A 27,093-nucleotide genomic window follows, 5' to 3' on the forward strand; every position below is an offset into this window, starting at 1 on the left:
CCGTCACTCGTGACCCGTCTTTGCCCTGAGACAATGAATCGCGATAAGGATCGATCCTCTGACCGCGAGCACACGAGCGACGAATTTCCGGATACGCCCTTCGCCCGCCAAAATTCGCCCGAAGAACCTGCGAATTCACGAAAAACAGGTTCGTGAACTTGATCTCACGTTGCTCGAGTCATCCCATCGAAAAAACCGTGCGAAGAAATTATCAAGTTTTTCACGAAGTTTGCCATCTACGGGGTTCAAAACACTTTGATAACGCCTTTCAATTAAAGATTTATAAAAAAAAAAAACTGTGGACTTGATGTATGCATGTGTATGTCAACTTTCCAGAAAAAATAATTTCCTTAAAGAAGTTTTACAGTTTTATATGCTAGAGATAATAGCGTCGTAAAATGCTGTAGCTGGCTACTTTATAGCTCTATAAGTCTCAAATTCGATGGAAAGAATATTTCTCCTACGATTTATCACATAAAATTATTATAATCACGATAGGACAAGATAAATGGAACATGAACATGCCGCGAAAATGCTATAAAATTAATGCGTACATGAAAAACAGTTACATATACTTTTTACATTTTGCACGCGATACTGTCGATCGCTTTTTAGCCGACCGATGGCGATTACGGACCGGTGCACACGCTGAAATTTCTGTCGAGCGATCGTAAAGTTGCGTAAACGTTCGTATGCCGGACTTCGAAATGAAATGGAACGCGTCCGGCGGATTTAATTAAACTCGAACCTGCGGTAGTACGGAGTTGGGCAGAAATCGGCGTAACGTGCTAACGACGGTGTGCGCAAATGTTATTTTGCATCCACTTTTGTTACGTGTCTCCCTAGTAATAATCGAATGGGATCGGCATCGCGCATTCTTCGCTTGATCGCGCGATCGATACCTATATCTACAGGCTATCGAGCAGGATAGCGTGAAATTACCGCCGACTTTGCTCTGTGATTTCTTTCGTACTTCCCTCCACATATGCTCGCTACGTATCATTTTATCTGTCTGATTCTATGACGTAACTACGTATTTACTTATCTCATTCTGTGCAAATTTTATAATGTTCGTAATCGCTTAGGTAATTTTGTTACGCCTAATTATGTTGTGTACAATTATGTAGTATTAGCAATATTACATATTACATACTTTATTTCAAATGTTTCTAAAATATTATGCGCATTTCAAGAATCTTTTCAAATATTAGGAATCGAGAGTTTGAGACGGTTTGAGATAAATCAGTGTTCTTACGATCCTCTGAATGAGGATAAGATGAATTATAATCCCTCGTTCAGAGGATCGTAAGAACACTGATTTATTTTATAGACTCCCTATGCGCAAACGACGTTAATAATTCAGAAAAATGCGAAAGCCGTATTATGGAAAATAATAGCGGAGTCAAGTGATCGAGATAAAATGGACGGTCGTCAAGCCGGTTGGACACACGTGACGCGTTTAACCAGACTATCGAGTTCCCGTTCAGGAACTGGTCGTTGAATGAACAATACCATCTTCCCGGTAATGGAATTTTACGGTCGAAGAGCGAGACCCGGACTTACTAGAGCCATCTTACACGACAGCTGTCACATAAAAGTGTGCCGTTTGCTTGGCAAACAGTTGCGAATTCCAAAAGTCTCACAAACTGGACGCGCCCTCGCGCGCAAACACTGCAAACCGTCGTTTTTTAAAGTATAAAAATGATTAAGAAAAATTGCTGAGATTGTGTTTACGTGTAAAAATTTGCCACTATTACATTTATAAAGGTAATTAAAACAAGATTAAAAACATGAATAATTTACAAACTAACAAGCTTTAAAAAAGAATTAACGCAGTTAACTACAGAAGGCAACGATGTTGCCAGCTTCGTTTAAAAATTTAACGAAACGAGGGCAGAGTCTATAGTATTGATCGTGGAACTCCCTCGGCCAATGGTCGGCCTTGCCAGTCGTACGCATTTGCGTAAATTCCGTGAGTTTGCGCTGGCGTGTTTACCGGCAATTTCGAGATTGCGCGACGCCGAAAGAAAGACGACTGACACGAGGAAGCGAAGTGTGCTTTTGCAAATCATGCGAGAACCGCCGGAAACTTGAAAGCGAAAAGACAAAGTTCTTATGAAACAACTCTCCTGAGATATGAACATTCCTCGTTCTCCATGCTCTTGTCCGTGTTATTGAACGATAAATCGCTGTGTGAAAGGTATTTTAATGGCGTTATGCTTCTCGACTTCTCCCACGAAATTCTATGATAAAAATATTACCATGTTTTTCTGGTCAGCGGAAAACTTCACTTTCACCGAGAGATCGTAAACATGATCGATTAAGCCAAACGCCATATTTCTTCTTCAGAAAATAAGTATAATCATGTAATTATATGCTATCTTGTGATAAAAAGATAGGCATAAATATAAACGTCGATAACAAATCATATTTGTTCTGAACAATGCGCGAAGGGGTTTAAAATGATATATAGAGACTCGCCAGGAATTTAATTCTGCTTGTCGATAGCGATTAAACCTGACAATCCGCGTGAAACTCGTAAATGAAGTCGCCACGCGGATGAACGAAGTATGCCACGTCTGTACTATTTTAAGCGATATATCGATTTTAAAGTTCACCCGATGATTACACAGTGGGTACGATTTAACATTGTATGTACGTGGACCATTCATTCGTGAGACAGCTTCACCGAACGCGGCTTGACTCGTCATTAGAGTATTAAGAAAAAAAAAAAATCTAGTCATCGACTATTTCAAAAGTTAATTATAGCTTGGATTTTTTTCGGAGCAACGCGCGAACACATTTTCATTATTACACATTCCGCGCATTCGTATACGCGTATCCCCCTCGATGTTGCGTCAATCGATAGGTCGGCTTTCAAAGAATGAACAGCGCCTTTGTGTCGGCGCCTCTCGATACACTCCCTCGAGAATCCTCTCTTTACGACCAGCGAGAAGAGAAACCTAATGTCACCGCTGCCGTTGGCAATAGCTATCGGCCCCGTTAAATATCTCTCCATAATTCTATCACCGAGTCATCGCGTATTACCTTTGGCTGAAAGGCGGACTTGACTGCGAGAGACTTGGACGTCTAAGGCAGCTATTCATACCGGTTGCAACGAACTCTTCGCGATTTGATGATCCCCATAAAACGTCACTGTCAAAATACAAGCGTATTTACACAGTGGCGAGGTAGGCGCGATTCCGCGTGAACTTGAGTGTCATGATATTTCAATCAGTTACCGATAGCGCAAATGAATCATGAAAAAAATTCGCGATATCGGATTTTTACTTTAAAAACGCTTATCTCTTCACGGCGACGAAGAGTATTACAGGGTTTCGTCGAGTCTCGTCTGCTTCTTCTGCAAGCTCTAAATAATGTCTAAATGATATCCGATAAAGAGGAACGTTATCGGCGAAATTACGTTTACGGTACAATAAAATTAATCGCTCGTTCGTTTCGGATAACTGAATTTTCGTTGCACGATAGCTGATCGATAGCTCGCGCAAACAGCGTATTCGCCGAATGGCTATGACAAAAGCTTCGGGTGGGTAACGCGTAATACGATTGTGTAACAAAGACGAGTTCAGCGTTGAGTTCACCTTGTTACACATGCGTCGATTACGTCTCATCGCGCGAGACACGTGTTTCCGGGCTTTGAGAACCGAGGCACGGTCAATCCGCGCATTTCCCCGGGCATAATTGCAAAGACCTCGCTATACGTGGGGCGTGATTAGGGCCCTGTGCGTTACGTTGATTCACCTCATTAGCCACGAAATTCAATTCGAATTACATTCTCGTCCTACGCCCACGGAGATCGCTATAACCCGATGTAACGTGGGAACACTCCGCGTAATTGTCCAAAGCGTGACTCGGTAGACGTCATCAGCACAATAACGGCGCGTTAATTTCGTAAATATCGCACGGGATACGCGTAGTGTCGAGCTCAATGCTTAGCAGCTGTCGCCGTTACAAACACTCGTCCGTATGCGACGGAGAGAGCATAACGGAACATATAAGAAATTTAAATATTAAAGTCTTAGACGATTAATAAATCAACTAAAGAAAGTAAGGAGCATAGAGCACACACATATCTAACTAGTTTTGATTTTATTATAAATACAAGTTTGCAATGTGTTAACGCCCAGTTGCGGCTCTACTTTCTGTTGCTCCTTACTTTCTTTAGAAGATTAATATACGCTGTGTAGATCAAACTTTTTAAATTTCCTTCCCGACTGCGCCCACAAATTTGTTTTTATCTCAAGCTTACAACGTTCTTAGCACGTCCGCTATAACAATCCCGAACTTATAACGATTGCATTTCGCAGGAGCGGTCAAATCGATGAGTCAGAACTTTCGTTCCAAAAATCTGATTTACGTGACAAGAACCATCAGCGAAGTGCAATATACAAGGAAGAAGGAAAAAGCTAACGTCGAGGTGGGCGAGAAAAACGGGAAATTACACGACGGTACGTCGACTTGGCTCCAGCATGCTCTAAGTGCTCTGGCCGGCCACGTCTCACCGCGAAAGCTTTTAATAACCGTGACACACTTGCGCCGCTTATCGCGAACAGCGTCCAAGCCGCAACCCATTAGTCTTGATCGCGGAACTAGCCTAGACTGCGAAAGAATATCGTCTCTTTAGCATACACGCCTTCTCGTGTGCGTACCTACAGCGTCGAAAGGGAGAAAAAAGATAGCGAGCCGGGTATGTGATTTCGTTCTGCGCCGCTTATCGGCGCGACATTAATCTTGAACCTGCAAAAGATGACGATACCATCGCAACGAGTCGCCTTTCCCGGATAATTAGACTAGGAGCGATCGGATTACCGTCGATCAAGCTGCAAGCCGGTCCGGCCCGTACGTTCAATCGACTGGAATAAACGGCCCAGGCACAAAGAAACTGCCCCGACTTGAGTCTCGCGCTTTGATGCTGAATAGCGTATTTCCAAGGTCCGTGCCGAAGTCGATTTTTTATTAACGAATTATTCACCGAAATAATAACAGCAGACAACATTGCTATCGGATATTTTAACATCTGATTTAAATTGTGGCTTTTGAAATAAGTCATTTAAGACTATAGCCCAGTAAATGAATACAATACTAGATTCAAAATCTGATCTAAAAATTATTAGAGCTAAAAAAAGTGGCAGTTTCGATCCTCTTGGAAACGAACGAATATTAAAAATTCTGACACAGGAAATACATTAAACAAAATTGCCACTAAAAACGAATCTGTCGCGAAATATGTAAGATTATGACTGTGGCGTGTGAAGTAATCGTGATGATGCAAACGATGGCGATGCCTCATGCGCGCGCTCGTGTGTAGTAATAATGGCGGGACAAGGTTTTATTAAATTACTCGGATGTTCATATCATGAACACCTACTTTGAAAATAGAGCTTACATTAGCATGATTAAGGACGAAAGGAAAAATATTGATTCACGCATGTTAATTAACGTGAACAAAAAAAAATGAGTAACCTAATTTTGATGAAACCCATAGTCTCCCGTAAATGTCTCGCGCTTTGAATTATTCAACGATCCTTTATCTCGCGCACGAAAGAGATTAGTCTCGAGGCGGATTTGCTTTTCAGTAATGCGTCGTGCAGCAATTGTACGCGTGGGATTTGCATATAAATGTGTCTCATTCAGTGGAACGATACCTTGCGCTTCTATCATGACCTTAACTTTCCATATCGATACCGACGGCGTTTCGTATATAAGCGAGTAGCATAGACAGATGTGCTGTGACACGCTGCAGTTGTAAATCATCGTAATGTGACAGTGCGCACAGCGCAAGAAGCAATCTCTTCGATTAGCCTTGATCGAGCCATGATATTAAGGTAAATAGCTATCATCGTTTCATCGTTACTCCCGTCACACGCGACGCTACATACTGTGCAAGAAATAATTATTAAATTACTGTCGACTTCGCAGAATTGGCGATCATACATTTTGCGCGGTAAATATTAGCTTTGTAATAGTTTTAAGACGTTTATATTATCATTAGCCATATTTCTAAGACACACTTAATTAATTGCCGTTACAGATGTAACGAATTAATTCTATCAGTTTTCTAACTACATTACATTGCTTGTCTAAAATAGCTACGGTTGAGAAATTTCAAAACAGCTCCAGTGAAAAAACATAATGCAAATTATGGCAACTCGCAGTTTCGTAAGCCCGTTTTACGCCCGTTTTAATTCGCTCGGAATCGAGCCTGCGGTTCCACATGAAGGGTTCGTGCTGTCTTCGTTTAGCAAATTGATATTCGAAAGCGTAACGCTCGCCGGCCGCGGCGTAAGGCAATATTACGTACTCCCCTTAGACACGCGAAATAATTTTGTGACACCTGCACGAATTCGCTCGAGTAACCGCTGTCCGCCTTCTAGACACGCGGGGACCGTATCAGAACGGTATTCTAAACGGTACTCTTATTATATTACGAAATCTATTAAATTAAATTCTTGGGGGAAGGGAGATTCGGGAAGATTATGTATTTCTGCGTATTTTTAAAGATTCTGAAACTGTTGCGTTATTCGATCTTTCATCGTGTTTTTGAACTTCCGAATTGAATAACAGGATTCTTTTTAGATATCTGGCTGCACGGAAGTACACGAATACTTTCAGATCTTTGTTAATTTCCGGACACTCGGCAGCGTTCTCCGAAATCCCTCTGGTTTCATCCTAGCTGCTATTCGTCAACGCCGCATCTCTCCCGCATGATTCGTATATTTTAACAAAGTAAGGAAACCAGGAAACGCGTAGTGCGGTACTTCTGTACATCAAATCGGACACGGTCTGCCATTGGAGTAATCCGATGGCGCCCGCGGTGCGCCAAATGAAAACACATACCGGATGATTTCATAAATCTTCGCGGCGCTGTCGAGCGCGCGTGGAGACAGCTGTCGTAATTAAAAAGAAAAAAAAGGAAAGAGCGAGTGGGGAAATATGCCGCCGAACACACGTTTCGACATTGTGTATAACGTCCTCTCTATCATGAGCTTCGCGAATATGGGCACTAATGCCGCGAATTGACCGCCGTTGCAAAAACCATAATAATATGGTACGTCGACCGCTGATAAATATAAATCGTAACGATCTTCTTGCCCGGATTTTCCGTAATCGCGCACAAGAGAGGATGCGATAATACCCCTCTCCCCTCCCTTCCGCCGGTTTAATATACCTCCTATTAATGTTCAATCGAGGATACGGCGACTTCCACGCGATCGTCAGGCCGATATCTTGCACGAACTTCTGAGCATTACACGCGTCACGCGTCATTTCGCGCTCGGCATTAAGGATCGAGTAAGGGGTAAACCGTTAATGTGATATGGGACAAATACAGCCACGATTTCTTAATGAAATCTTCATTGGCAGTATATTTTCATTCACTGTGACACGATAACTAGTTACAATTGAGATAAAAGCAATCGTTTCGTGCAGAGGAAAGTCTTGTTGATATTTCTTAGCTTTCGCATGCAAAATTATTACATCAAAGCGTTTTCCTAATCGCGCAGGAAGTATATATATATATAAGAAATGCATTTTTATGTCTTATTATATTTATGTAACACTTTCATCTGAGGATAAAAATGGCAAGAAATTTATTTGCGCGGAGTTTAACGTGTTTCAACAAAAGCGGACTTTTACTATAACTTCTACAGGAAGCTATACGAGAATGACGCTTCGATATTTACCGCACAGATTTATGTTTTTATTACGATTGCAAAAACTGAGGAAAATCACTTTTAGGGAAAGTATCCGTTACCGAGAGGCCATTGTTATCTCCAAGCATTTTATGATTTTCCATCTATCACCATTTACGACTGTCACTCGACAAATTAGGGTACAACTCCCTCGTTATTTAGCAAATAAGGGACATAACTCCTTTGTCACTCGGCAAATAACTTCTACTGGTCAGGAAATGTGAAGCTTTCTGAGTGGATTAAGACAGCGTGAAAATACACGTGATACAATATATAGTCATCAGTATATTAACAGTGTCAAATCTCACATTTTGCAATCAGAACGTATAACTTTACCGTTAATACACGTCACAATAACCGAGGAGAATATCCTCGGCCAGACGTAATAACTTATAGTCAGCGTGTATTCGCACGGTTAATTATTCCTTTTATCCCGCTCCAATTATCGCCGGTTACGAGGAAATAAATACGTTGTAATAATTGTCAGGCACCGTAAGAAGTAATGGATGCAGTCGTGTTTAATAAATACACGTCTGTATGAAGAATCGTGCGCGACCTGGCGCGCGTGGCGCAACGAAAACGAACGCACCAATTCGCGTTAATTAAATTTAATCCGCCAAATTAACAATCGCTCCTCGTGCCGGGATGATCGCGAAGCAAAAAAAAAAAGACACGATGACGAAGCATCATAATTGCGCGGCATTCATTCGCGAGCGCGGCTTTTACGCTTTTATCGGTGGCAAAAAAAGCACTTAATTGGCGATAATTTCGCGGCGCACCTGGTTAACTCTCTCTCCTGTATCTCCTGCCTCTTTCTAGACTCGCGAGTTACGAAGCCTATAGCTTCTTTCATCCAGCTACAAACATCTTTTTGCACGCTATTGTAATTTATCTTCTTCCGTGTTTCTCCTCGCAAGGAGTTTCCCGCACAACAGTTTACGAATAACAACCGATTGCCAATAATTCTTCCCCAGTTTTCTCTGCTCGCAATTCTCCCCCCCTCCTCCCTCGTGAATTCCCAATGAAAATCGCACCCGACGATCTCTCACGAGAGCAATTCGCGGCTTTTTGCGGAAGAGGTATCGCCGCGAGCCATCGAGGGCCCATTAAGTACTAGTACGGCACGCGAGAGAACGCGAAAGAGAAGCGCGACCCGGTTTACAATGCGTCTCGTTTCGACGTCTAGTATCGCAGTGGTACACACCTCCAAAAGATAATAAAGTACCGAAAGAAGAAATACCGATGCGAGAACATCCTCGCGCGACGTCACAAAGCAAAGTTTACAATTTTCTCGCACGAAAAAAATTTTTTGTATGTATGACACGAAGGTATGATTTGTAGAAGATTCACATTTTAGACAATATTTTAGTACAGTAATCGGATTTCTTTATGTTGTCGAGAATCCTCGAATTTTCCAAATTACTTGTCAGAGGAAGAATTTACGGCGCAGATAAGATTAGTATTGTCAACATTCGAACTCGAGTAGTTTTCCGTCTACTTCAAAATAACTGGAAAATTGGGCGTATCTACATGTTAGAGTTCCTTAAAAAAATAATATAACGCATTGTTTCACAGAGGGTCGTAAAATGCATGATGCTATCATTTGAGGCACTTTCCCTATTCAGATAAGTTGATGAAACGCTTTCCCTATTCGCATAGATAAGCTATTTAGAAAGTCTTTATCCGAGTATTCATTCTGGCGAATTTGACGGATAAATGTCCAAATTCGCTCGTATTATCTGCGATTTACCCAGGAGAATCAATTATAATTGGAGTAATAGGCGAATATAGAGAAAGACTTAAACATAACAGAGATTACTCAGTTCATATAATGCAAAATAACATTATCTCTCTCTTTTCGAAAAATTAAATTAATTTAAGATAAACTAAAAAATGTGATCTTATCTTCTATTTATCCTCCTTTTATTTGTTCATCAAAAGATTTTAAGTTTATTCTTCAAATACTTAAGAGTTAAATTCCCATTTTTAATTATAAAAAAAATGGAAAAAACCGTTCCTCGAGCTTATCTTCCCAATTATCTGCATTTTTCTCTTTTTCATTCAATTCATCACCTTCTTTTCAGCATCAGAATCTATAGAAGCAATATCACGTAACACGGTAGACGGAACTATTTTCTTCCTCAAGAAACCGGGCGAATCAGAAAGAACGAGCTCGGCAAATAAAACCGGGAGAATCGAGGTCGGAGGCATTTCAAGAATTACAACTCCTTCGTTCCTCGTCGCACAAGCCAATGCCGCTCGACAACTCACATAGCCAGACGTTGCCGCGGGGCGCGGTGTGCAGTAGGTTCAGGTGCAGGTTAAAATCCAGACCGGCCAGGTCCTGTCGCAGATGAGTGCTGTCCATGACGAGGGCGCGTTCCGGCAGCAGGAAGAGGTGATCGCTGCCCTCCGCGGGCCCCAGGGTACGCGGCACGCCGAGCCCGAGAGGCCCCGATCGGGCCGTCAACATTCTATCGCCAGGATCAGCCAGGATCGCGTCGTCGCACCGCGAAATCGCATCCTCCTGCGACCGCTTGACGCCCGACACGCTGATCCGCGACGGCGACCCGCGACCTTTCCGCACTGCGGATCGGCTCGTAACAGGTGGCACGTGACCGCCTTTCCTGACAGCCCCCGTCTTCGGGCACTTAATCCTGATGTCGGAAACGCAAAGTCAACTTGGGTCGCTCGGCCCGGTCGAGGAAGCGGAAATCGGAAGAGATCCTCGAGAAAGTTGAATGAATGCGACTCGCGATATGAATCGGTCGCATGAATGTTGAACGTGTAGCAGCTTCTAGGAATCACCGTCTTCTGTCATCGTGAGAGAACCTTCTCTTTGAAGTTTAATTGGAAGAATATGAATGGCTCCGAGTCTCTCTGACGATTGTCGCAACGCACGTCCTGGGAAGCTTAGTCTCTTTTTCAATTCTTTCTTCTCCGGGCTCCGATTAATCTCGATTAATTCACATTAAGGACGTTGTCAACGATCAACGAAGTTTCACAGTTTCGAAGACGGGCTTCTTCCCGTAATTCGATCCCCAGACGGCTGTCGCAAGACGCGATCGACGACGTGTTAATAACGCGGTATCGGTACGATCGATGTTTTTCTCGGTTGGGACGCGATAAGACCGCGAGAAATGTACCCGCGATCACACGACGCGACGTGACAATCACCACAGCCCGAGAATGACTCGTGATCCCCGTGAGTCAGTCACGTCGGTCAGTCAACTCTCAACGTCGCGCGTCGACGACGGAGAGAGAAAGAAAGAGGGGAAGAGGGAAAACACGCGGCCGATCTTTCGCCCGCGTAAAGTGGCACGAATTGTCCGAACGGGTTCGCTCGTTAAATTCGTTTAAGAGACGGCGAGCGTGCTCGCCCCTCCGCGCGCTCGGAGCGAGTTTCGTAAGGCCGATCCTTCGGCTGCGCGTCGATGTCGGAGAGGAGGGATCGAGGCGTCAGTTCCTTCGGCGCGAGACACGTGAATCAGCTCCGCGGTTTGACAGCTCGTGACAGACACGGGTAACGCATTCAGCGACTCCGACCTTGCCCACGTCCCACACCACTGTCAGCTGTGCGTTCTATTTCGCAGCAGGCGAACTTATCGATATCACCGTCGCCGGCGCGGCCTTCCGCTATATTTACGCAGCGCGCGCGCGGGAATATTAATTAATTCCGCCCACGTTTCTCGACGCTCGCTGTCTCAACGACGCGGTCGTCCCGGTGGTCCTCGTGTTCCTTCGAGTGGGGGGGGGGGGGTTGAACAGCTCTCACGGGAAGACGCCGGGCGTCGCGATCCACTCTCGTCGTCACGAGGAAAAAGTAACGCGGCGGAGTAACCTCTCCCTCACGAGACACGTCTCCCACGCGGCGGACCGTCGATCTGGCGGCTGGTCTAACAGCTGGATCCCCGACAGCCGGCGGGACTCGTGGCTGCGTGGCTGGCACGAAGTTCTCTCACGAGCGGTCTCACGTACACGGCGGTCAGCGTTCGACTGAGTGGGTACGTCTCGCCGCGTTCACGAGCGACACCGACGGACGTCGGAAACGACCGACAGGGCGCCACAGAGAGATGCAGCGCGCGGACAGATGCGTTTTCCGCGCCGGGAGAGACGGAGTTCTTCGCGCGGAATCCGTCCCCCACGTCCACACGCGCACAGAAAAGCTCGCCGATGCCGATTTTCCCGCGTGCACGCGCGAGCGCTCGATCGCTCTCGCAGCATCATCGCGCGAGGGGATTCCATCCGAATGCCACAAATATTTACTCTCGAGAGGCATTCGAAGCATTTGCGGGCATCCCTAGAAACCGCATCGATTGTGTTGATTATATATAGTTTTACGACAGGCAACAACAAATTAGATATTTTACTGGTAACAATGCTACGCAATAATAGGTATCTTCTAAAAATTAATTTCGAGGTATAAATTTTACTCGGCGTAAAAATAATTCGCCAGAAGTACCGTAATTCTCGCGCGATTCCTTCCGGTTGCACGAGATTACGTAAAAGGAGCGAACGCCTTTCGGCGTCGGACGAAGGCCGGTCGACCATTAAAATAGCTTTGGCCATAGCCATTTTCTGGGTCATAATCCGCGCAATTAGACGGCTTGGAAACCGTCTATAAAAGGGGATTATAAATTTGGCCGCAGTAACAAAATAGTCTCCACCAGTTTATATTCAAAAGCGATTCTCCTTTTACTTATAACTCCTCTGTGACATCTAAGTTATTAATTCTCCCTGTAATCGAATTTACCTACTATACATCGTCATTTCACGTCGTGTTGTTCAACCGTTTTGTTAGACTTTTCGCAAATTTTGCCGTAAAAAAATTGTCGTTGCATAATCAACTATTATATGTCGTCGTTTCACATCGCGTCGTTTAACTGTCTTGTTAGACTTTTCGCAATTTTTGCTGTACAAAAAAAATTGTCGTTACATTGCATAAGTGAATTCCTTCCTTTCTTTAAATATGCGCATCATCCACTTACGCGGCCGACGATTCGTGCGCGAAGAACTCGCATAAAACGCAAAGAAAACGTAGGCGGTACGACCCGGGCGAATGCGGAATCGCATTGTAAGAATATCGCGGTTGTACGGAAGAAACGGGCTCTCTTGTTGCGGTTACTGTAATTTGCGGCAAGACCCTTTTTATCGTTGGAAAATGCGCCACGAATGTGCACCGAAACTACCGCGCATATAACGAATCGTTTCCCAGAACATCTCGCGGAATTTTATGCGGTTATTTCTCGCGGTTAATCGATTGTACGAGATATCCGTCTGTGTTAATCGCTAATGACAGATCTTTTGAGATCTTTAAAACGTCGATTTCTTCTAGAGGAAAACTAGTAAGGTATACTGATGCCTGGACACGTACCTATGTCTGGACATTTTTATCATTTTAGTTCTTAAATAAGTTACAACGTGAATTAAAAAATCAAAGAATCAAAGATAAAAATATTTTTCTCATATTATATTTTTATCTTTGATTTTAATTCGCGTTATACTTATTTCAAAAACTAAAATGATAAAGGTGTCCAGACACAGGTCTTACGTGTCTACGCATTACATTTACCTTAGTTTAAAGTAAAAATTAGCTGCTAGCGGGAAATATAATTACGTAGAAAAAATTTTAATTAAGTTTGCTGTTACACAAACTAATATTTTCTAATCTTTATAATGTATATTTTCACATCGTAATTTCTTAGCATATTCAGAAGTTTATTTTACGCGAATTGTAGGATCGTCTACCCGTAAGAGGATTTTATTTTTGCTAAGGATAAGTGCTGGAAAAAAAATATCCAAGGAACAACGCGAGGCGGCACAAGCGAGTTGCAAAAGCGCCGGAAAATAATAGTCGTTACATCTAACGGCTGCTCCGTTAGCCCCCAGACTTCCCCCTTGGATTTATTGGGTCATTTTTTTTTCTGTTGCTACGCACGCGCTACACGTCGAGGACGCGCGCCGTCTCGACGGCGGCGTCCGTTCGCGGATAAACGGAGCCATCGGATTTTTATTTGCGCGACGTTTTACGCAGCAATTCAGAAATCAGGGTCAATCGACTGATGCGACGGGAAATACAACATGATGCTTCGCCAGTGATAAAATTAGCAGTCGTTACAAACTCGTTTAACGTGATAACTACTTTCATTTAATAATGTCGTAAAATTACTGGAAAATTATAGTTATTAAGTTTATCACTGAGATATCATGATCACGGTCACATATTACATGTAATTGAAATTCGTGAAATTTGAGTCTATTGAGAGATTGCGGAAAGTCATTTAGATAATTGCGTCTCTTGAATCTGATGTTAATTTGCAGTTCGTCAACATTAGCGCCGCAAAGTGTGAAAAATCTGTTTCTCTCATTGTAATCTTATCTCGCTGTCGCAAGACGCGAAGCTATTCTTCTCAATCGTCGTAAATCCGAGTTACACTGTTAAGTTAACAGGGAATTTACGCGAGACCGGGATTTATGTGAGAGAATTGTAAATTTTATTTTAATTTATTTCCGTCCGCGTTCTATGTTAGCCCGGTTTGATTGGTAATTCGATACAAAAACATTCATAACAATGGCAAATATCAATAATACCTTGAGGAAGTTTCTTCGACCGCGTTTTCGTTATTGATTCACTATTCATTACGTACTCGGCGAACGTAGCGAGCCGCTTCTTGCGGCCTGATCTTCCGCGTGCGTGCCTCGTGTACGAAGTCATTCAAACGACGATCGATGTCCCCGTATGGAGACCGATATGCCAGGTTCACCAGTTGACTTTGCTAGGTACAAGCGCCGCCGAGCACCAAGGGCACCCATTGATTGACGGAGATTACTTATCACTCGCTTACTAGCGAGAAGCTCGTGTCGCATCGATTATCACACGTGTTCGCATCTGCCTCGTGAAAGGACACGGCTCGAGCCAAAAGCCACGCGAATAAAAGATGTGCATAGATGATTCCGCGATACGGACTTTTTGTTACGGTAACTCTGACAATAGCTTATGGTGAACAAAACTTTTTTTCTAAAATATTTTCTCAACATTCTAAACCGAAATCATTGTACATATTCGAACATACGGAGATATGCTGCATTTGTTAAATATGAACTGCCATTGTACGAATCGGAATATGCAGATGGAAGATCAGGCCGCAAAAGAAGCAACGCAACGCAAAAGATGTAGGTCTAAATCGATGGAAATTTGAGGGGTGATGGCTGATCGCCAAACCCGTTATTTTGGAACCTCGAAACATTCTTATGATTCACGACAAGATGCGGAGGAAGAAAGGACGTTTACTGGAACGTGACAGCAATTCGTGATAGTCCAAAAACAATCTGTGCCACTTACCTATACTAATTATAAAACCACCTGGCACTCGCAGCTCGGAAACATTCCTATATAATTTCGTTGAAAAAAAAAAATTAAATAATGATTTTAATTGAAATACCTAATCGCCCTATTTTTTATTGGATTTATTAACGTTACGCATGAAATATTACTGACGTTTAGTGAGATAATTATATTAATGAGATAATTGACTTAATGGGGCAATAAATAATAAGACAATTGTATCGATAAATATAGATTACTGAAATATTAATGTTCCATTAATCATTCAACAACGCAACATCGTAAATTACTTGTATGAAATAATTACAGCAATATCATCACAGTCAAGGTTAATTAGATTATAACGATGTTAATTCCGGCAGCTTAATTGATTATTAATCACACATAAAACAGACCAATGAAAAAAAAGGGGGAAATTGCTTACTTTTCAATTACTTGGGGTATTTCAACAATCATAGTACTTTCAACTTTAAACTCACGTCAGCACAGTGACATGGCTGTTCTGAAATAACATTATAATTAATATAGACATATTAAGAACTTTTTCCAATGGAGCATGCTGTAAAAGCGCGCTAAATGTCACGATATAAACGTAGTTAGTCGGGATCAGCTTTCCGTGAAAGATAATCCTTTCTTCGCGTGACGGGAAGTCGGATTGACGCGTCACACAAATTGCGTCACGTCCGTCGTGCTTTCTCCCGCGGATGATTGTTCAACGAGGAAACGGCAAACGCGCGTCTCAATGTTGTAATTTGCGCGTTCTATTGGCGACCAGCGACGAAACGACCGTTTCGTCGTCGTTTCCTATACTGCTATAACGCGCCGTAAGCAGTTTTCCGCGAATTTTATAACGCGACTTTTCCGAGAGCGGTCGTGACGAAGCTCGCAGCTGCGTCGCGAAACAGTCGCGCTGACGTCCACGGTGCTAGAACTGTGTCCGAGTTTCGGTTTAAGCCAATGAAACTGCTACTTTTCTGAAAGAGCTGCAAGTTGATTGGCTTAAATCAAAACTCGGACGCAGTTCTAGCATCGTGGACACAAGGCTTTACACACTGCGGAGTTCAGAAAGACGATTCGGAAAGTCACATATAAACGTTCGATCTAAGTTCGATAGTCGAGGAGGACAGAGCGGCGGTTGAAATTCGGCGTTGCAAATCCGCGTGAAATAATGTATTCCAATTAATCGGATAAATGAATGCTTCATCCGCGATAATTAACGGCCATTAATTCGCGTGATTGTGCTTCGTTTCTGTTTCAATACCAGTATATTTGGATAATTGTTGCATGCACATGCGATCATTACTCGTTCGGAATTTCCTTTTCCCAGCCCGCATTTCTGAACGTATAGATATGCGCGCGCGACTGTAATGAAGACCCAGAATCATATGGCCGACCACTGCCGACACGTGCAATGCATTCGCGCTCGTATCGCGAGTAAATACGAGGATGATTATATGATTATTTCCGATGCGAAACACACCTAGGCGCCGCACTGCAGAGATTACGACGTCAAATTACGTGTTTGGAAGCGCACCGAGTAATGTATTGTTGCATCCGCTTTTAAAATTGCAGTAAATTGCAAAAAATCCGCGATTTTTTCGCGGAACAAGTTGGATACGTTTGCTGGTTTTTTTTAATAGCAAATAACAAAATGACAAATTATTTCTGCTGATTATTAAGGAAGGCTTTGAAGATCCATGAAATTAAAAATCTGTGAATCTCAAGAGATACATGAGAATACACCGAAATAAAGATTTATAGAATGACGAATTCGCGAAGCTGATGTTCTATCATTTCACAGCCTGATAATCTTCAATTTAATAAGAAATGTGCGGTTTCGAATAGTTTCAAAGTTTCGAAATCAATTTCCAAGGTTATTATTGTTCGTTATAAATAGTTTACAACTCCAAACGTAGCCCCGTGCAATTTCTAGCTTTGCAAACCTCGCCTCTTTGCCTTGGAAACCTAACGGAACGCCATAATTGGCATAGAGATCTTCAATCCTTTATTCGCCGCGAGAATCGCGCGCGGTGGGCACGGCGGAGGAAATTAGGTCGCCCGATCGTTTCTCGGAAGACGCGCAAAGGGACGCCAATAATTTCGTACCGAGGATCGTCGTTTCCACTGGTGGCGCAGGACGGAACGGAACGACGGCCGATAATTTCTCAACCAACGGTAATAAATATCCCCTTCTACGTGGATCTTCTTGCCTATGTCGAGAGCCCGCATTGGTTCCGCGTCTTCAAAGATTCTTGCCCCGTCGTTTCTTGCCGCGGTCGCAAATTAAATGAGCGAGCGTGGTCGGCGAAAGTCGAGCAGGGCAGGGGAGAAAAAGCGAGGAAGAGAAGCATCGTTCGCGAAGCAACACCGTCCGAGGGAAAACGCGAAAGTAAATTGGAGGCCGCCGCGCCGGGGAGGGTTCCGAAGGACCGGTCTACCCGCTTCCGCGATTTCTTTCAACGCTTTTTGAGACATACTCGAGACATCCCGCCTGTTCTCCGTACGGAATAAACAGCCCGCGTTTATATCTTGAGAAAAAGAAATTCAACTGTTTCAGCTCCGACTTGGATTTAATGTTAAAGTTCACCGAGACTGCCATGTATAATAGTAAAATGTCTCCTTCTTGGAGGCTCGAATGTCCTTGAAACTCGAATTTGTCAGGCGTTCCAGTGTCTTTGATCTCGATTCTCGAGGAAGCCGGGAGTATCGCGTTCGCTTCGTGCGTGCTCTCTCGATCTCATATACCTTATACTGTTGAAAGATGAATCATCAGATCAGCGCGTGCTGATGATGCATTCGAAGAAAACAATGCGCCACGAATTGATAATAACAACTACGTCGCTTGATAACAATGCAAAATATGCGCCGTCTCCTCGAAATACCAGCAACAATTATTACTTGGTAATGTAATAGTTGAACAAGCAAAGTGGTCCTAATTAACGATTCAAATTTACAAAATAATTATAACGTCCGACGCATTAATCAACTAGAGCGTGAAAATAATGTCGATTTATTTAAATATAGAGTTAATGTTTTGCGCGTATATGTGATATTGTTTGGCAATTTTTTATGGAGATGGTCACGAATGCCGATCGAAGAAAAAATATTCAAGATCGATTGCTCGAGTTTGCCTTAATTCTAGACTCGGCGCACGAGACGCACGAAAATGCTAACCGTGCAATTGTGGGGGACGGACCCGCTCAATTCCGGACAAAGACAACGTTTCTGGGCTGTCAAGTCGTCTGTACTTTGGAGAGAGAATTATAGGACCGGACAAGAGTGCCGTTCCCATTAGCTTCATCGCCTTGATTAAATCGCTGTGGTTCTTGCGGTCGATTTTTCGCAGACAGAAATCCTTACACTCTTATATCTTTAAGCGCTCAAATTGCGTAAACATTACAATTTACTTGAAGAAAATCAGTTTACTAGTTCTCAAATTAAAAATTAAAATAATATCAAATTAAAATAAAGAATAATATGACAACATCTAGTGTCACTTAAGATTAAATTATACTCCTTATGACGCACATAGTTAATATGCGTTAACTCGTTATGTAAATTCGATTTAATTCCTAAAACGCAGAATATAGAATGTAATGACGCAAACGAGATTGATAAAAGGGATATGCACGGTGAAGTGTGAGTCTGACTCGAATGAAAAGTTTGATCAATAAATGACGTTCACTTAATTTTTATTGCGCGTAGTACGACAAGCATAATTTAAAAAAGAAGTGGTGCGCTTGTCGCTCTCTCGGTTCGTCCTTCGTACACTTGTCAAGATCGACGTTACTCCAACAGGAGAAGATTATACGCATCACCGAGCATGAAGTCGCTCCTGTTTCAGGACCGATCTTTTAATCAGCATCGTGACTCCTCGCGACGTTCCCGCGTCGCCGGAGATACGGCAGTTTCATGCCTGTCTCCGTTTCTGCCTCGAAACGGGCTTTGAAATTCGTTTCGCAGCATGCCAAGATTTCGAAGCAAAGTGATTTCTATTATGCGGAGTAAATTAACTCGAACGAATTAAATTGCTCGTGTACGAAGTATAATAGCGCGCGAATGGCCGGAACGCTTTTTAGCGTGATTAACAACAATTCCTGGATGGTACGAAGAAATAAGATCGTTTTAATAAGGGTAAGCATCGCGAGACATTAAAATAAAGAAGACCTATTGAGATAAGAACGAGATGCTTTCGAGATCGAAAGAGAATTGCATATGCATGGTAGATATTTCTTCAAAACAACAATACCGGTTAATCAATCTAAGAATTGCACGACATGGGAAATAACGCAAATTTTATTTTATCAATTAACACACGATTAATCTCTACCAAAAATGTAAGATATACATGTGCACGCAAAAGAACATTTTACTGCAGTATCTCGCTGCATATGCACGCAATGCTACAAACTCAAAGAAGACCGTCCCTCGGTAATGTCGGATGTTGTGTATCAGCCCCACAACTGGAATAAGAAGGACCTGCTCTGATTAAAGTTAACATGAGACAACGTAAGTTGCAGTGGGTATAGTTAGCCGAGTCCCGAGTATTTCGGCTCGACTTCTACACGTGGGAATCCGCAGCATCCGGCATCTCTCTATCTCTCTCTGTCTCTCTCTCTCTCGTGGGGCTAAAGCACACCGTATCCCTCGAGTTACGTGGGAGATGCTGCATCCTCCCCTTTTCTAAAAGTGACGTGCAGGTCTTCTTGCCAGCCTAGATAATGCATAGGTGTATCCAGGTTTCCGTTCAAGCAGGAAGCAACCGCTCGTAAATACTTTATGCCCACAGACGGAATAGGCGTGGTAGCGAACGCAGTGATCTCCCCTTCCGTCGGCTATATTGCAATTAAATGTGACAGTTGTGAGCTGTATAATGACGTGTATAACTGTAAAACATTATTTATGGTTCTTGGATGATGGTTGACTTTTATTCAAAACGAAATTAACCCATAAAACTTTGAAAACTCGGTTATACGTAGATATACATATAAATTCCTCGGCGTTGAGAATTTATTTTATTTTTCAAACTCGACTGCATAAAATTATACTGTTTAATGTGGGTTATGTTATTTTTGCGTTAATTTTCTTCATTTACGTTGAGACCAGCTCGCCGTTTCGCTCGAGGCGTTATTAAACAGATAGGATTTCCCTAAATACACCCTTCTGCCAAAGGCAAGAAAATCAACCGTCGCCGTCTTGGCAAGTGAGAAAATTCCCATCACTTCCTTTGGTCTTCGTTAATCGCGCGTCAAATCGCAAGCGCGCGAAATTACCGGATTCTCAAGGCGATTATGATCGATCGATCATCTTTTCATCGCGAGACCATAAACGACGTCGTAATTCATCGTTTCCCGGGGGGGTTTGCCCGTAAAAATTTCAATTGCAATAATTAACCCCGCCGCGTGTGCGTAACGTTCTCGCAAATAAGATTCCCCGATTGCACGCTCCGATCCTTATCGGTTTTATGCCCCCCGTTCCTGCGTGTGTCTTAACGTTCTAACATCCACCACGAAAGAGCCAATAACTTTCTCGGGTAACGTAATTTCCGAGCACGAGTGTGTGTTCAGGCGTACGTGCGTCTTCGTGTAGACGAAGAAAAACAAGCATCGGCTTTATAGGTCAGACAAGAAAATTTCAGTATAATCGTTTCCAGAGATGACTATATACATCGTGTGTATTTTAGTTTTTCTTACTACGTGCGTTTATCGACGAGAATTCTGTACGCGGGAGAAGATATCAGATAAAGTTACAACAAAAAAAAATATAATCTCTAAATCCGATGTAGAATTTTCAGTCGAGAGAAATGGCGAGACGCTTGACGACAACCGTGTATGGGAATCGCGGCGCTTTATCGACTTCCTGGCTGCACCTGTATCCCAGAGCTCCCACCTTAACTACATAATAGCGCTGCCGCCGTCTTCGGGATGCACCCGAAGATACCATTAGCATCATCCGCCAAATTGCCCGCTCGATACCCCTACTGTTAAATTACCAAACGAGGGGAATAGTATATTGTACAACTAGTGGGAAAAGTGGTCGATTCTGAATGAGTGTGAAGTTGGTCGCACGAACGAAGCGAGTGCGACCATCACACTCATTTGGGCTCGATACCCCTACTGTTAAATTACCAAACGAGAGGAAAATCATTTGTTTTGAACTTTCAAGATTGTTATATGCATGCCGATGCGATGAATATCGCACGGTACAATCTCTTTTCATATTAGCTTTTCGATAAAACAGAAGCGGAATAAGAAGACTAACAAAGTCAATGCTTACCATACGTTTGCTTTCTCTTACATTGGACCAAAAAATCTGCATACACATAGCATCCGTAATGACGAAGAAAAAAATAAAGCTACGTGCGAGATCGCCCTTTATTCATATAATCGCGAAACGGTAACTGTATATTAAAACGCCAATCACAGCACGAATATTTCGCAGATTAAAGATGAAGTTCAAAGGCAGCGATGAAGAATAGCGGATCTCGTTAAAAATTCACCACCTTTTACAGCCGCCCGTGGTTTAGCAGGTTTATTGCTTCGCATTCAGGCTCCTCTCTCCTCTTGGGATGCATCAGCCATCAATATGATATCGCGTATAATATATCAAAGCCGATGTGCACAGGAGCGCATAGGCGAGTGGCTTTCCGGAGGCTGTGGAGCTCTCGGCCGATGCTTCCTGTTATCCCGCGCGCGGCGATGATAAATAGGAGATAGAATGATACGTTCGATGATCCGCGTGCAAGGAGAGAGAGAGGAGAGGCAAGATCGATCCAATACCGACTTAATTAAGGGGTACGATCGCAGGCGACTATACACACGTCGCTATTACCGGCGTAATCTACCTGTTCGTTACGCGCAATCCTGATTATTCATTGTCAAGAGAGTCAATGGGATTGGCGGAGCAACAATACATCGCGCTGTTCTAACAGGAAATCGATCGGCGGATTAAAAACAGTTATTTCGAACTGGCCACCCGATTAACGGTCGACGTCTCGCACGCTCTTAATCTTGTTATTCAATCATCTAACGTACTGGAATAATTCCGTCCAATGGATAATCCCTCTTTTCATCGTTTGGAAAGCGTAGTTAATGGAAGCAAATTAGTAGAACCTGACGTAAGATGATATTACTGCTGTATTGCATGTCGTATTGTTAAAATAAAGTCGTAAAGCTGCCTCGCGTGGATTAAGATAATGGATTAATCCGATCAGCATGTCCTACACCTCGTTGCAAGATTTAAATATAGTATTTAAAGAGTATAACAGGATATCGAGAACATATTCCTAGGACTAAATAATCAAGATCCGCTATCTGTTTCAGATTATCTGTTCTTTCACCGCGCTCCATATAAACAACTCACTTAGAGCTTCACTTTTTCTTTATTTAAAAAAACAAACGACTGGCTGTCTGTTCGATTCTGTTCTTCAGCAATCCTAGTGTCGCCCCTTTTCTCACTCGTAATCTTCTAAACCGTCAACCACAACAGTTTCGTCGGGAGATAAGGCTGTCCACAACAGCCGGGGCCAATCTCCTTAGATGCCAGTGGAAGACGTGGTGAAAGCTGTCTCCGTTTTTCTAGCTCTCTTTCTCTCTCGAGTGTACTCAACCATCCGTTGACCGTGACGCTAATGAAGAGTATACGGAGAAAGGATCCTCCATCAGTCTAGCCGGCGCACATAACCACCACGTCTCGTCTATGCGAAAGGAAAGGAATGGGCGAGGGTTGCCAGGGTGACGGCCCGCCGGCGCCCAACTGAGAGGGTCGATACTACGACATCAACGTCACCAATTCGCTCTTCGTGTTCCGAAGACCATCCCTCCCTATCTCTTGTTGCATCGCACTCCTGAGAAGGATGCTTCGCGGAGTGATTTAAAGAAACGATGAAAATTCTGTGATTTGAAAAGAATCGTCGGTCGCGCCGTATTTTAGGTATATAATCCGCTTTAATATTATATTTGAGATATTCAACCATCCATCTTCTGGTTAAAAGCTGAACAAGAATATAGCATAGAATTGACACGTAGCAATGCAAGCACTGTCTCACTAACTGTTAACTGTGAAACTATAGTCATGTTAATGAGAAGACAAGGTCATAGTCATAATATAAATTCCTTGCTTTTTTCAAATATCAAGAAGATTTTCAAACAAATTTAAAGAATGTTATTATTAATATGCTGTATCTAAAATTTGTTCTGTGATTCATGACAAAATTCCATTTTAATGAATTACGAGAAGAATAATAAACTCGTCTTCCGAGAAGAGTACAGCTTTAAAAAAAGCGCAATGCGCAACTACATGCCACTTTCAAGCCACGCAATTCGTAAATGGCGTGCTATTCCGAAGATAACCAGAGGTAGCCGTACCAAAGTTAAAATAATACGTGCGGTGCGTTTAAAGTACATTAATTTTCCGAATAAATTGAGCTCGTCGCGCACGACTCTCGTGGTCAAACGAAGTAATGGCGATGACGCCGTTACTCCACTATAAGCAAGAGTTTCAAAATTTACGATCCGCCGTGTACCGTACGCGCGTTCCAGTAACCCGCAACTACCTAACAAAGGAAAGAAAAGCGCGCGCGATGGCATTGTTATGACTTCGTGGAAGATATAAAGATAATCATTTAACTTTGCCCGGCATCATCGATCCATATCTCTCTCTGCTGTTTTTGCCATTGTAATATTCACAATACATGGACGCACGTTCGTCACGTTTACGCAAAAACATCACATCCCATTTTCACGCTTTCGCCGACGCAAAGAAAACAATTTCAATTGTCCCTCGCGACCGAAATATTTCTGATGGTAAAATTGGCCCGCCGAGACCAAATCCACGAGTAAAGGAAAATATAAAACACAAATCCTAAAAGTATATCTTTGCTAATTAAACTCTAAAAGTCATCACAATTGATATATCTTTTTGCAGTCCTGGTACCTGATATTATAAGTTTCAATCTCGATTCTCTAATTACTTCAATTTTCTTGACATATATATCTCTTGTCGAGATGTGTATCAGGACGCAACGAACGAACAAATTCGGCCGAACCTTCGCGATCGCGATATGGTTCGTAAAATTTTACGACGTCGATATCTTGTGAGCAGCTCGAAGGCCCGGCTTCTTCTCCGATCGCAGATACGAAATCGTCCCGCGATTTCTCGTAGCGCCAAAACGGAGAAGAATATACTTCAACGGGCGTGCGAAGGTGTTCGCTCGTGCTGAACGATCGAACGATCAATTCAACGTGAAATATCAGCATCCTACCGTAATGGTGCGGGTTCGCGACCCTCTCTCGCATAAAAGGTATTCTATCTACGGTCCGGAAACGCCTTAAATACACGGCACTGCTATCGTTCAACAGAGATCTCCCCTTAAGTTCATGAAATTAACCTTGTGCTTCATACAACAGATCCAGTTATGTACATTTTTTTAAGTACCACCACATACGTGATACGTAATAATAAATAAATAATTACTTTCCAATATAGTCAATAAAGCATAGCTTTAAGAAATAATAATGTAATAACAAATTCATCGATTTCTCCACTTATAAGGAGATGAGCGAGTAGATCCTCGCGCTTCGGAGGATTGCTCGCGCGGATTATGCGAACAACAATACAATCCAGTTCGGTTTCGATGCATTCCGAACTGCATCGCAGCGGCAAACACGGCTCAAGCGGAGATGTCTGGAAGTTTATATCAGGATCTGCATGTACGCAATGTGTTTGCAGACCGCCAGTGATGTTTGTAAACGGCGGTGCGAGTGGTCACGGCAGAATGTAGTCAGACTGCCCGAAAGCCTCGGTAAATTCCGAGTGTCGCAATAAGGAAGACGGAAGAGGTATACGACGTAACTCGCTGCGCGCGACACAAATACAAATTTTTAATAACGGGAAATAAAGCGGAATTTGCGCGTAAATTCTGCGAGCTCAAACGCTAACTTCTCGAGCGTTTAATTGAAGAAGAAAAAATACACGAGTAAGCGGTTAAAAAGGTTTCTGATTGAAAGATAATATAGCAAATAGAACTTCGTGAAATATGTTGAATAGAAATTTTAGATTACAATATTGTTTAACCAATATTGGATCTTATCTCTCAAATACGCTATGCAATTTTTATTTTTTGTTAATTGTATATGTACTTTTTTTCTTGTTAGGACAAATATAAAGTATAAACTGTTTTGATTAATGGCTACCAATCATGCTATGGTGGCCCAGTTAAAAGTGCCGTCTGAAAGTGTAACTAATTAGACACTTTCGAAAGTTACCGCAGAGTCTGACGTGACAGTGTTTCATTCGGTTGCTTGACCGCAGACGCGATATTAATACACGTAATTGCTGGAGAAAATCCACATTCTATTAATAATCTGCGACGATGCGAAAAAATTCTGACGTATATTTGTACAATAATTAAATATGAAGAAAACATTGAATATCTTTCTGAATTACACCCATGGTTCGAGTGTATCTAAGACCTTTATAAAAGAATTCAAGGGCTCGGGAATTTCGTGCAAAATTGGAACTGTTTCTGGTAATTTTATCTATAAAATATACAGCCTTGGGAGGAAGCCAAAAAAGTATCTAGCAAGCGGACGTAATAACATTTTATCTAACGGAAATTTCACCCTATTTTCAGACTTTATGCCAGTTCTTGGCAAGAATTCTTAATGTCTCAGAAACTAAAAAAAAGCGTTATTTTAACGACGTTTTTGAGACTCGTCCCCAACAAAGTTTCAAACTAGTACGTGACGGTATTAACAAACGAGCTCTCCAATATAGAAATGTTTTTCATGTCGAATCAACGTCTACAATGTAGATTTGTATAATTATATAGTTAGAAACCGATTTCTGAATGAACCTCTTAAACTATTTTTAGTCAACAGCGACTATTCTGACGCTAATAACGATCAAGTCACAAAGTTCCGAGAAATTCCGAGGAGGAAAAATTTGAAGAATATTGATGTAAAATACATGTATATCACATTAATATTTTAAGCCACAAATTCAATTTAAAAGCTTAATCTAATCTTATCAATATCTAATTGTCATGCTGCAGAACTTCGATTCATGCTTTCTCGTTGCATTTCTCGTTTTCACGTTATGTGCATTGGCGCGGCCGCGTCGAATTCGTCGTCATCGCTCGAACGAGCCGCGATTGCGAAACGCCGCGGTCCGATGATTGCAGATTTGCGTGGGTGGCCTCTAAGGAGAAACGGCCGTGATTCAGAAACATATGCATGAACGCGGCAAGCACTAAGGGGATAACCGTAATATCGCGAAGCGGCCACATAAACCGTGACCAACCTCAAGCGAGCGCGGGGCGCGGGCTGCGTGCATACATATGTGCACCTGCACCTGCGACAGAGGCGACACAGGCGCAGAGTCTTTACGCACGTGTTACTGTACCTTGTTAAGCTCGCGCACGACCTTTGTAGCGCCCGTAATTCTTACGCACATTAATAATACCACCAGCTAAGCAGCTGCACGTATGACTAAACGATAATGACGTGGAAAATTGTCGATCGACGTCCAACTTTCGCATAAAAAATATCATCGGTGTCGTCAACGTCGGCTGTTACGTCAGTTGGCAGGAATCTCGATATAAAATACAAAAATAATCGTATATTTTCCAACGTTATATGTATAAAGTAAATAGGGGTATTCAAATAAGTTAAAGTTTAACGGTTTGACAGGTTATGTCGGGTTAAAGTCGAGTAAAAAGTTAATTTTTTAACTTTTAACTCAATAATCATTAAGGTTATGCAAAATACATAAGTGACTCATTAACCTATCACATTAATCTTTGAGTTAAAAGTTTAAAAATTAACTTTTTACTCGACTTTAACCCGACATAACCTGTCAAACCGTTAAACTTTAACTTATTTGAATACCCCTAATGTATTTTTATATATTTCTTCAAATGTATGCTTATTACATTGTAATATCGTAAACTTTCATGAAGTCTCCGAATTCTCTCTATCAATAACGTGCAACTTATCGTAGCGAATTTATTAACGCGACATAGTTTTGTTATTATAC

At 42.4% G+C, this 27,093-nt stretch overlaps 1 protein-coding gene across 11 annotated transcripts in view; it reads right to left on the reverse strand.

Annotated features, from left to right (window-relative positions):
• LOC112453394 (MAP7 domain-containing protein 1-like) overlaps nucleotides 1–27,093 on the reverse strand; it is a 145,030-nt gene that overhangs the window by 81,519 nt on the left and 36,418 nt on the right. For 7 of the 11 annotated variants that reach the window (XM_025014161.1, XM_025014156.1, XM_025014163.1 and 4 more), the window contains exon 1: nucleotides 9,984–11,697. The exons of the other annotated variants lie outside the window; for them this stretch is intronic. In XM_025014161.1, coding sequence (XP_024869929.1) covers nucleotides 9,984–10,185 — 202 coding nt within the window. In that variant the 5' untranslated portion in view covers nucleotides 10,186–11,697. Of the gene's footprint in view, nucleotides 1–9,983; nucleotides 11,698–27,093 lie in introns of those variants that run through there. 11 annotated transcript variants of the gene reach the window in all.

Source organism: Temnothorax curvispinosus, unplaced genomic scaffold (assembly GCF_003070985.1).
Source record: "Temnothorax curvispinosus isolate PA1 unplaced genomic scaffold, ASM307098v1 QBEX01004290.1, whole genome shotgun sequence".
In the NCBI taxonomy this organism is placed as follows: Eukaryota; Metazoa; Arthropoda; class Insecta; order Hymenoptera; family Formicidae; genus Temnothorax; species Temnothorax curvispinosus.